At 48.5% G+C, this 11981-nt stretch overlaps 1 protein-coding gene across 1 annotated transcript in view; it reads right to left on the bottom strand.

Moving 5' to 3' along the window:
• Positions 1–7774: 7774 nt before the first annotated feature.
• The window catches only part of cdh2 (cadherin 2, type 1, N-cadherin (neuronal)), a 195193-nt gene continuing 190986 nt past the window's right edge, over positions 7775–11981 (bottom strand). Inside the window, exon 16 of the mRNA XM_072468490.1 lies at positions 7775–10187. Coding sequence (XP_072324591.1) covers positions 9978–10187 — 210 coding nt within the window. The 3' untranslated portion in view covers positions 7775–9977. The remainder of the gene's footprint in view (positions 10188–11981) is intronic.

Here is an 11981-nt window from a genome sequence, read left to right as displayed (position 1 = left end):
GAGGAGGGTGTGTAGATAGCCTGGGTCACATTGAGATCCAAAAAGACGAGGTGTTGGGCGTCTTAAAAAATATTAAGGTAGATAAGTCCCCAGGGCCTGATGGGATCTACCCCAGAATACTGAAGGAGGCTAGAGAGGAAATTGTTGAGGCCTTGACAGAAATCTTTGGATCCTCACTGTCTTCAGGTGATGTCCCGGAGGACTGGAGAATAGCCAATGTTGTTCCTCTGTTTAAGAAGGGTAGCAAGGATAATCCAGGGAACTACAGGCCGGTGAGCCTTACGTCAGTGGTAGGGAAATTACTGGAGAGAATTCTTCAAGACAGGAACTACTCCCATTTGGAAGCAAGTGGTCGTATTAGTTAGAGGCAGCATGGTTTTGTGAAGGGGAGGTCGTGTCTCACTAACTTGATAGAGTTTTTCGAGGAGGTCACAAAGATGATTGATGCAGGTAGGGCAGTGGATGTTGTCTATATGGACTTCAGTAAGGCCTTTGACAAGGACCCTCATGGTAGACTAGTACAAAAAGGTGAAGTCACACGGGATCAGGGGTGAGCTGGCAAGGTGGATACAGAACTGGGTAGGTCATAGAAGGCAGAGAGTAGCAATGGAAGGATGCTTTTCTAATTGGAGGGCTGTGACTAGTGGTGTTCCGCAGGGATCAGTGCTGGGACCGTTGCTGTTTGTAGTATATATAAATGATTTGGAGGAAAATGTAACTGGTCTGATTAGTAAGTTTGCAGACGACACAAAGGTTGGTGGAATTGCGGATAGCGATGAGGACTGTCGGAGGATACAGCAGGATTCAGATCGTTTGGAGACTTGGGCGGAGAGATGGCAGATGGAGTTTAATCCGGACAAATGTGAGGTAATGCATTTTGGAAGGTCTAATGCAGGTAGGGAATATACAGTGAATGGTAGAACCCTGAAGAGTATTGAAAGTCAGAGAAATCTAGGTGTACAGGTCCACAGGTCACTGAAAGGGGAAACACAGGTGGAGAAGGTAGTCAAGAAGGCATACGGCATGGTTGCCTTCATTGGCCGGGGCATTGAGTATAAGAATTGGCAAGTCATGTTGCAGCTGTATAGAACCTTAGTTAGGCCACACTTGGAGTATAGTGTTCAATTCTGGTCGCCACACTACCAGAAGGATGTGGAGGCTTTAGAGAGGGTGCAGAAGAGATTTACCAGAATGTTGCCTGGTATGGAGGGCATTAGCTATGAGGAGCGGTTGAATAAACTCGGTTTGTTCTCACTGGAACGACGGAGGTTGAGGGGCGACCTGATAGATGTCTACAAAATTATGAGGGGCACAGACAGAGTGGATAGTCAGAGGCTTTTCCCCAGGGTAGAGGGGTCAATTACTAGGGGGCATAGGTGCGAGGGGCAAGCTTTTTACACAGCGGGTAGTGGGTGCCTGGAACTCGCTACCGGAGGAGGTGGTGGAAGCAGGGACGATAGTGACATTCAAGGGGCATCTTGACAAATACATGAATAGGATGGGAATAGAGGGATACGGACCCAGGAAGTGCAGAAGATTGTAGTTTAGTCGGGCAGCATGGTCGGCACGGGCTTGGAGGGCCGAAGGGCCTGCTCCTGTGCTGTACTTTTCTTTGTTCTTTGTTCTGCAGGCTGCAAATCACATCAACTCCCCAGGGACTTTCCCAGTCAAACCACATTCCTCTGGTTAATTTCACCTGCTGTTTCTTAGAAGTTCCCAGGCCTTTACAAAACAAATAAAAATAAAAAAAATGACCATTGCAGTCAGACACACTATAACCCTTAAATTGCCCCTGTATTTAGAAGACAATATTCTGAAAATTCTCCATTCGTCACAATTGGCCCATAATTTTCTACTCGGGGTTTCAAGGTTATAATGATATAAATAAGATTTTAAAATGTTATGGATCTCTTAAATATCCCTCTAATATTATTTAGACATAAAAAACTTGGATTCTCTATTAGAACAAAGAACAATACAGCACAGGAACAGGCCCTTTGGTCCTCCAAGCCTGTTCCGGTCATACTAACCTTGACCAAAACCCTCAGCACTTCCTGGTGCCGTATCCCTCTATACCCATCCTATCCATGTGTTTGTCAAGATGCCTTTTGAATGTCGTTAATGTATCTGCTTCCACAACCTACCCTAGCAACGTGTTCCAGGCACTCACCACACTCTGTGTAAAAAAACCTGCCTCGCACATCTCCTCGAAACTTTGCCCAAGGACCTTAAACGTATGACCCCTCCACCCTGGGAAAGAGTGCCTGCCCATCCACTCTATTCATGCCCCTCATAATCTTGTAGACCTAGATCAGGTCGCCCCTCACCATCCATCGTTCTAATGAAAACTGTCCCGGATCTATTCAGCCTCTCTGCATAGCTAACACTCTCCAGACCAGGCAACATCCTGGTAAACCTCCTCTGCACCCTCTCCAAAGCCTCCACCTCCTGGTAGTGTGGCGACCAGAATAGTGCGCAATATTCCAAGTGCGGCCTTACCAAGGTTCTATACAACCTTCTGCATCATCCTCTATCTCTCCTGAAGCATCTATATCCTCCAACGTTCAATCGTGCCTTTCCTTTAACGTTTCTGTAATAACCACATTATAGAAACAAGAGTTTGCTTTATTTTCCTGGAACTGTCACTCTTGCAGTTGACTTTCTCAGTAAAACTGAAGTGTATGTTTGGATCTTTAATAAACATTTATATCATTAAAAATATAACTTTCATTTAGTCTCGCCATCCTCAAGACCCCATCTCCGCACACTCTTCAGTGAAGAGATACATTGTTGAGGAGATGCCCGTAACTCTATATTATCCATTGTAAGCTGGCTAAAAAGGTTACCTGGAGGACTGTAATATTCTCAGTGCAGGAGGCCAACCTGCCCATCGAGTTTGGCCGACCCTTCAAAAGAGCATCCTACCTAGGCCCAATCCCTGTATCCCCACCCAAGCGTTGGACACCAAGGGGCCTCTTAGCATCTCCAATCCACTTAACCTGCACAACTTTGGGCTACAAACAAAGAAATGTACAGCACAGGAACAGGCCCTTCGGCCCTCCAAGCCCGTGCCAGCCATGCTGCCCGACTAAACTACAATCTTCTACATTTCCTGGGTCCGTATCCCTCTATTCCCATCCTATTCATGTATTTGTCAAGATGCCCCTTAAATGTCACTATCGTCCCTGCTTCCACCACCTCCTCCGGTAGCGAGTTTGAGGCACCCACTGCCCTCTGTGTAAAAATCTTGCCTCGTACATCTACTCTAAACCTTGCCCCTCTCACCTTAAACCTATGCCCCCTAGTAATTGACCCCTCTACCCTGGGGAAAAGCCTCTGACTATCCACTCTGTCTATGCCCCTCATAATTTTGTAGACCTCTATCAGGTCGCCCCTCAACCTCCTTCGTTCCAGTGAGAACAAACCGAGTTTATTCAACCGCTCCTCATAGCTAATGCCCTCCATACCAGGCAACATTCTGGTAAATCTCTTCTGCACCCTCTCTAAAGCCTCCACATCCTTCTGGTAGTGTGGCGACCAGAATTGAACACTATACTCCAAGTGTGGCCTAACTAAGGTTCTATACAGCTGCAACATGACTTGCCAATTCTTATACTCAATGCCCCGGCCAATGAAGGCAAGCATGCCGTATGCCTTCTTGACTACCTTCTCCACCTGTGTTGCCCCTTTCAGTGACCTGTGGACCTGTACTCCTAAATCTCTTTGCCTTTCAATACTCTTGAGGGTTCTACCATTCACTGTATATTCCCTACCTGCATTAGACCTTCCAAAATGCATTACCTCACATTTGTCCGGATTAAACTCCATCTGCCATCTCTCCGCCCAAGTCTCCAAACAATCTAAATCCTGCTGTGGGAGGAAACCGGGTCACCCGGAGGAAACCCACTCAGACACGGGGAGAACGTGCAAACTCCACACAGACACCCGAGGTAGGAATCGAACCCGGATCCCTGCCGCTGTGAGGCAGCAGTGCTAACCGCCGTGCCACCCCATTCTCTGGTGATCCCGCTCCTTCTGTGAGAACTAGGTCAGTTTTTTGGATCCACTTCCGTGAGACGTGTCTTTCTCAGCTTTGCAGGGGAGAGAAGGGGTGGGGGTGATTTGATTGGGTTTGATTTATTATTGTCACATGTATTAGTATACAGTGAAAAGTATTGTTTCCTGCATGCTGTACAAACAATGCACACCGTACATAGGGAAGGGATTGTCTGCAGAATATAATGTTACAGTTATAGCAAGGTGTAGAGAAAGGATCAACTTAATACGAGGTAGGTCCATTCAAGTCTGATGGCAGTAGGGAAGAAGCTGTTCTTGAGTCGGTTGGTGCGTGACCTCAAACTTTGGTATCCTTTTCCTGACGGAAGAAGGTGGATGGGAGTATGTCCGGGGTGCGTGGGGTCCTTAATTATGCTGGCTGCCTTTCTGAGGCAGCGGGAATTATAGATAGTCAATGGATGGGAGGCTGGTTTGCGTGGGGGAGTGTGTAAAGAGAGATCAGCCAAGGACGATGCCTGATCTGTAATAATCCCAAAAAGGGGCTAGATTATAATCCACTCCATCCCCTTTCCCATCAGGAAGGTGCCATTGACAGGGCTATCTGTTAGCAACAAGCTGCACACTGAGGCTCAGTTTGGCTTCTGACAGGGAGACTCTTCTCCCAACACATCAAAGCCTTGGTCCAAACATCCCTGTGCTGAAATCTGTATCCCCTGGCGATCCACCCTACATTGGAAGTAATTCCTCTTTGTTCCGTCCCATCAAAAAACTCTCAGGGGAGGGCGGCATGGTGGCGCAGTGGTTAGCACTGCTGCCTCGCGGTGCCGAGCACCCGGGTTTGATCCCGGCCCCGTGTCACTGTCTGTGTGGAGTTTGCACATTCTCCCCGTGTCTGTGTAGGTCTCACCCCACCCCCCACAATGTGCAGGGCAGGTGCATTGGCCACGCTAACCTTAATTGGAAAAGTTAAAAGAACTCTCATTCTTTTACACCGCTCCATCAAACCTCAAGTCTTCTTGGCTCTGAAGAACAAACCCAGCTTTTCCCGTCTGTTCGCAGACCAGCAACTTCTCATTCAGGCGGCGGCAAGATTTTTAATTCCATTCTGCAGCTGCCCCCCCCCCCTCCCCATCAGGCAACGGCATCAGAATCAACCTGAAGTTATTAACATGGATAGTCAGAGACTTTTTCCCAGGGTAGAGGGTGTCAATTACTAGGGGGCATAGGTTTAAGGTGCGAGGGGCAAGGTTTAGAGGAGATGTACGAGGCAAGTTTTTTTTACACAGAGGGTAGTGGGTGCTTGGAACTCGCTACCGGAGGTGGTGGTGGAAGCAGGGACGATAGTGACATTTAAGGGGCATCTTGACAAATACATGAATAGGATGGGAATAGAGGGATACGGACCCTGGAAGTGTAGAAGATTTTAGTTTAGATGGGCAGCATGGTCGGCGCAGGTTTGGAGGGCCGAAGGGCCTGTTCCTGTGCTGTACTTTTCTTTGTTCTTTGTTCTATTCTCAATATAAACACTGTGCATAATCAATGACAAACCTCCTAGATTAATTCAGCTGGGCTCCCTCAGCACGATATACTCCCGAGAAACCTTTCACTGAACAACAAGCGGTTAGGATTTCAACGCCCTGCCCAATAAGGTGGTGGATACAGGTTCAATCGTCACCTTCGCAAAGGGGAATACTTGACGGAGAAAAAAACTTGCAGGGGTTATGGGGAAAGAGCAGAGCCAGAGAGAACAATCAGATTGCCCTTCAAAAAGAGTCAGCAAAGACTCGACTCGGTCCATCATTCATAATCATAGAATTTACAACGCAGGAGGCCATTCGGCCCATCGAGCCTGCACCGGCTCTTGGAAAGAGCACCCTACCCAAGCCCACACCTCCACCCTATCCCCGTAACCTAGTAGCCCCACCCAACACGAAGGGCAATTTTGGACACAACGGGCAATTTATCACGGTCAATCCACCTAACCTGCACACCTTTGGACTGTGGGAGGAAACCGGAGCACCCGGAGGAAACCCACGCAGACACGGGGAGGACGAGCAGACTCCGCACAGACAGTAACCCAAACCGGGAATCGAACCTGGGACCCTGGAGCTGTGAAGCAATTGTGCTAACCACTATGCTACCCACATGACTTGTCGGTCATACTGTCATATCATACCTGCTGCAGACCCGCATTCTTCAAGGCTTGAATTGAACAGCATCAAATCTCAACCTCCCCACCTTGTTGGAACAGATGGAGTTTTATTGCAATGACGGCGCACACCAGCGTTTGGTGGATTATAATTTTCTTCGTGACACAGGACACAAAATAGGGAAGCAAGGGAACGATATTCGAAGTACTGGGTTGATATCCTGGAGCTCCTTGCCGAACAGCACCTGGCAGGTGCATCCACAGTACATCGCCGAGTTCAAGGAGGCATCCTGTAACGCCATATTCTCAATGCACCTGGGGAAGAGCAATGCCAGACCGGCCGCAGACACCAACAACCGCAGAATACTGCATTTTGCTTTAATCACAGGAGTTGCATTGTCGATCAAAATGCAGCAATTCTAAAATTGAACACTTGCATTGGGGGGGGGGAAAAAAAAAAGATGATCGCTCCCCCTCAATTGCACTTTTCAACTTTAAGTCTTGTTTCTGCACACACGCACCGCGACACAGATTGCCAGTGGCTTATTAAAACAACATGCACCATTCCAGCAAATTTACATTTTTTAATTAAAAAGCTTGTCGAGCACTTGACTTTCTATGTTGCGAATTAACATTGCAGATTATCCCTGCGAAATAAGGCAATGCTTCCCACTCTGCTAGTGTTTCTGCCGAGGGCTAAAATCCAGATCATTTTCTACTGCTCAAACCGGGATAGATTATGACCACCCCCCCACACACACTCTCTCTCACACACACACACACACACACGCACAGTCGACGGCGTTTAGTCTAACAGCCCGAGTTCTGGGCACTCGCTCGTTCATGCTGGTCGCAGGTGGCCCAAGCTGAAAGGCGAACAGTTGGAGCAGATTCCCAACCCTCTCGGGTCTGGGATCCACGTCCTCCGTTTGGAATCCTGAGTCAGGTTGGGAGGGTGCCGGGGGGGGGGGGGGGGGGGGGGGGGAAGCTGCCAGAACGTTGCTTTCCAGAGAAACACGCGCATCGGTGTATTTCAGGCGTCAGTGAATCATAGTTTGACGCAACATACTGTCGGCGTTGCCTGGACAGGAGAAGGTTAGTGACAAGCGAAGATTAGATCGGCTGCGGGGTGGTTTATTTTGAAAACAGAACGGAAGTGAAGGATGTAAAGTCACAAGGGATCCAGCGGAGGTAGGATGGCCACACAGCCCTCGAGTGAGGGGCCCGTAACCGGAGGGCACAGCTTGAGGCAAGAGGGCGAAAACTTGAGGGAAAGTCTGTTTACCCAGAAGGGGGCAGCCACCTGGAACTCACGGCATGCCGGGATGACTAGAGGCAGAAACCCTCAAATTTTAAAAGGCATTTGGATGCGATGTAACCTAATGGACCAAAGAGCAGCAACGTGGGATCCGCTGGATGGATATGTAGCGGCTGGTACAGATGCAATGGGCTGAATGGTCAGCTTCCATGCTGTGAATTTGTCCTGATTCTAAATTTCTACGCAACGCGGATAATTACAGGGCCGTTTCTTCCCCCCCCCCCAAAAAAAAGAGGATAAAACGTACAATTCCACCAACGTGCTAACAGAATAAAGTCATAACCCAGTGAAAAATTCAAAAAGTAGCCTTTAATTTATATCCGGGCCAGAGGTGTAATGTTTCGATTCTGGTACACAGTAAAATTTGGCCAAAGCCCCTGACATAATTTCCCCTCCTTGTTCGAAAGCTGTTTCTCAGTTAGTGCCACTAGTGTCTATCCTACCCTTCTTGGTATTTGGTACAAATTATGTAAAACACTTGTGCTAGTTAAGAATTACAAAAGAAAAATAGTCGTCATGGTCTACCTAGTCTTCAAACCGGTCAACATCACATTCTCAAAAAGCATTTCCATCAATACTTTCCCCCGCCCCCCCCTCAGGTGAAAAGAAAAAAAACTATAAAAACATGCGCAAAAAAAAGAGAAAATTTTCAATCGCCCAAACTTTTCTCTTTTTTGTAAGAAATACAAACCCATGATCCGAAGGTCTTTCGAACTGGTCTGTCGAATACGTCTCTTGATCATTATGTACACTTTCCTTTTGTACAACGGATTTATAAAATGAATCACAAAAAAAAAGTTAATCCCAGCTTTCGAGGCTGAAATTTAACTCTCCCGTTTCTTATCTGCCTTCTAAAGAACATGAAAAAACTAAAAGTCGCCGTCGCAGACACGTCAGGAGGCACTGATAACCTGGCGTCGATTCGCGGCATCCTTCAATTTTCTGTCGCGTTCCGGAGCCCCGTGATCCGTAACTTGCTCACTTCCCCGTTTAACAAAAACAATACATATTCTTCTTTTAAATGAGATTTGGTGTCTTTCGCGTTTTATTTAAACTAAAAAGCAGAGAAAAGCTCACCATTGACCAACTGCTTTGCACCCCCCATCCTTCCTTCTGCACTGTTCAGTTGGAGGGGAGAGAGAAAGAGAGAGAGAGGGAGATCGAGAGAGAGACCAAGATCGAGATCGAGAGAGAGGGAGATCGAGAGAGAGCGATCGAGAGAGAGCGATCGAGAGAGTGAGAGCGAGATCGAGAGAGTGAGATCGAGATCGAGGGAGATCGAGATCGAGGGAGATCGAGATCGAGGGAGATCGAGATCGAGGGAGATCGAGATCGAGGGAGAGAGAGCGAGAGAGTGAGAGCGAGAGAGCGAGAGCGAGAGAGCGAGAGCGAGAGAGCGAGATCGAGAGAGCGAGATCGAGAGAGCGAGATCGAGAGAGCGAGATCGAGAGAGCGAGATCGAGAGAGCGAGATCGAGAGAGCGAGATCGAGAGAGCGAGATCGAGAGAGCGAGATCGAGAGAGCGAGATCGAGAGAGCGAGATCGAGAGAGCGAGATCGAGAGAGCGAGATCGAGAGAGCGAGATCGAGAGAGCGAGATCGAGATCGAGAGAGCGAGATCGAGAGAGCGAGATCGAGAGAGCGAGATCGAGAGAGCGAGATCGAGAGAGCGAGATCGAGAGAGCGAGATCGAGGGAGATAGAGATCGAGGGAGATAGAGATCGAGGGAGATAGAGATCGAGGGAGATAGAGATCGAGGGAGATCGAGATCGAGGGAGATCGAGAGAGTGAGATCGAGATCGAGATGGAGGGAGATCGAGATGGAGGGAGATCGAGATGGAGGGAGATCGAGATCGAGGGAGATCGAGAGAGTGAGTTCGAGAGAGTGAGATCGAGAGAGTGAGATCGAGAGAGTGAGATCGAGAGAGTGAGATTGAGAGAGTGAGATCGAGAGAGTGAGATCGAGAGAGTGAGATCGAGAGAGGGAGATCGAGAGAGGGAGATCGAGAGAGGGAGAGGTCGAGAGAGGGAGAGGTCGAGAGAGAGAGAGGTCGAGAGAGAGAGAGAGAGGTCGAGAGAGAGAGATCGAGAGATCGAGAGAGAGATCGAGAGAGAGATCACTTCAAAATGTCATACGTACTGTTAAAGTGTGTAACATAAAATCTAATATGATTCGGGAGGACAAAAAAAAATGTACAAAAAGGCACAAAATCTCAGTGCTTCTGTACTTTGAAATTCAAGTGTAACAGAGCTCTTGTTATCAGTAAATTTGTTTTAAAACAGTGTCAGTTTACCCATAATTTCACTCACGCAAGTAGCTCGCAGCCTATACCATAGCTTTTCAAGCAACACTTGCACCAGTTGACTAACATGTTAAAAGCCTAGCCGTTTTGTTTTGTGTGTGTTTGTTGGTTGGTTGGTTGTTGCTGGGAATAAACCGGTCAGAAGTTCTTTGTCTGCAACATTCCCACTTGCGCTCAAAAGAAAGAAGGTCCTAGCAGTCGCTGCCTCCGCCGTACATGTCTGCCAGCTTCTTAAACCGTGGGCCCCAGTCATTCAGATAATCGTAGTCTTGGTCTCCGCCAGAACTCGTGGAGTTGAGGGAACTCAAAGAACCTGCTGTGGAACCACTGCCCTCATAGTCAAACACCAACAGCGAGTCGTAAGGTGGAGCTGTGGGGTCGTTGTCTGCTGCCTTGAGTCCCTGAATTCCAGAAAAAAAAAAAAGGGGGAAAACAATTATAAAAACTGGTGTTAAAATGTGATCATCCATTGATGCATGACTTTGAGATAATGAGATGCAATTGGCATTTTCTATTGACCTTTCGACTGGCAACGAGGCAGAATGCTCAGGTCCCTCTCCTCGTGTCTCTGGGCCGACGCTGCACTGCCAGAGGTGCTGTCTTTTAGAGGGGGCGGGGGGGGGTCGTTAAACCGATTCGCATTCGGCTGCGCAAGATCCCCTATTCACGACTTCAGAGAAGGGAAGCACTCTCGCTGATGTTCTGACCAATATTTATCCTCAGAAACAGATTTATGTTGCCTTTTTAAAAAAATATATAAATTTAGAATACCCAATTCATTTTTTCCAATGAAGGGGCAATTTAGCGTGGCCAATCCACCTACCCTGCACATCTTTGGGTTGTGGGGGCGAAACCCACGCAGACACGGGGAGAATGTGCAAACTCCACACGGACAGTGACCCAGAGCCGGGATCGAACCCGGGACCTCGGCTCCGTGAGGCAGCAGTGCTAACCACTGTGCCACCCGTCGGGCCATTTTTAACGGGGCTGCTTGTGCGATCTTACTGGGCGCAAATTAGCTGCCCCGTTTCCGACATTTGAACCGTGACTGCACTTCAGAAATGTTCCGCCGTCTGTAAACAGGCTATGGGACACCCTGTGGATCTTGATTGAAAGTTGCATTTATATAGAGCCTCTCTTTTTGCATAAAATCCTCAGTTTGTTCATCGACAGCTTCCTGCCCCGAAAGTGTGAAAGCATCCCCGAGAAACGGAAGGCAGCAGGCTAACATACAAAATAGGGGCGAAAGTAGGCCCCCCCCCCCCCCCAACTCCACCATTCAATAACATCGAGGCTGATTGGTTCTGGTTATCAGGGGTAGGTGGGAAATGTGGAGCTCGACACAAACCAAAGAGTCACCCAGACTCGAAAGGTCAGCTCCCTCCTCTCTCCACAGATGCTGAGATTGTCCAGCATTTCCTGCTTTTGTGAAAGTTATGAAACTGGACGACGTCAAGTTGAATAGAGATTGCTCTAGTTACAGGACGCGGGCTATGTGGAACGGGGGGGGTGGGGGCACCTGTCAAGACCGCAGGCGGCTTGTGGATCACCCCCGCACTCCAGTGCGGATATCCTTACCACGTGGAGAGGAGGAGTGAAGGTTGCACCTGTAATAACCCCCCACGGGAATGAATCGATTCATCTCTCCGGGAGCCTCTTGGTGTACAAGCTCTCCCGCTGAGAAGTGGATGATCGTCAGCGGCACTTTGGTCTTGGGACATAAAAGCTGGCACAGGTAGGGGCTGTGACGGTTGTGCGCAGTCCCGGACGGAACTTCCAATTGTGCTCTTACTTTGACAATGAACCTTTTCGCTGAATTCTCTTACCGGATTCCTCGGTGACCACTAAAGCACCCTATCCACCATTTTCTCCAGCAATTCAATGTGAATTTCAGGGTCCTAATTGTACGAGTTATGAAGTCTAGTACGAGTGGCTGCAGCTGCCTTGCCACATTACATTCAGCTCTTTCAAAGTCCCAACGCTTTGCTGGCTGGTATTTTCTGGGCAGACGACAAGCACTTTACATTTGGGTAACGGATTTCCTTCAGGTAGCTTCGCGGGATTGAAAACCCCCCCGACGCTGAACCAAAGCAGAGTTATCGGGCCAAATGCTTCTCAAAGGGAGAGGGCGGTAGTGAGGCAGAGGGGGAATTCCGGAGCTTGGGGGCATGGCTGCCAACCGAGCGACAAAAGGA

Source organism: Scyliorhinus torazame, chromosome 11 (assembly GCF_047496885.1).
Source record: "Scyliorhinus torazame isolate Kashiwa2021f chromosome 11, sScyTor2.1, whole genome shotgun sequence".
NCBI lineage: Eukaryota > Metazoa > Chordata > Chondrichthyes > Carcharhiniformes > Scyliorhinidae > Scyliorhinus > Scyliorhinus torazame.
Note: the sequence above shows the minus strand (reverse complement) of the source record. Positions and strands in the feature narration are given on the sequence as shown.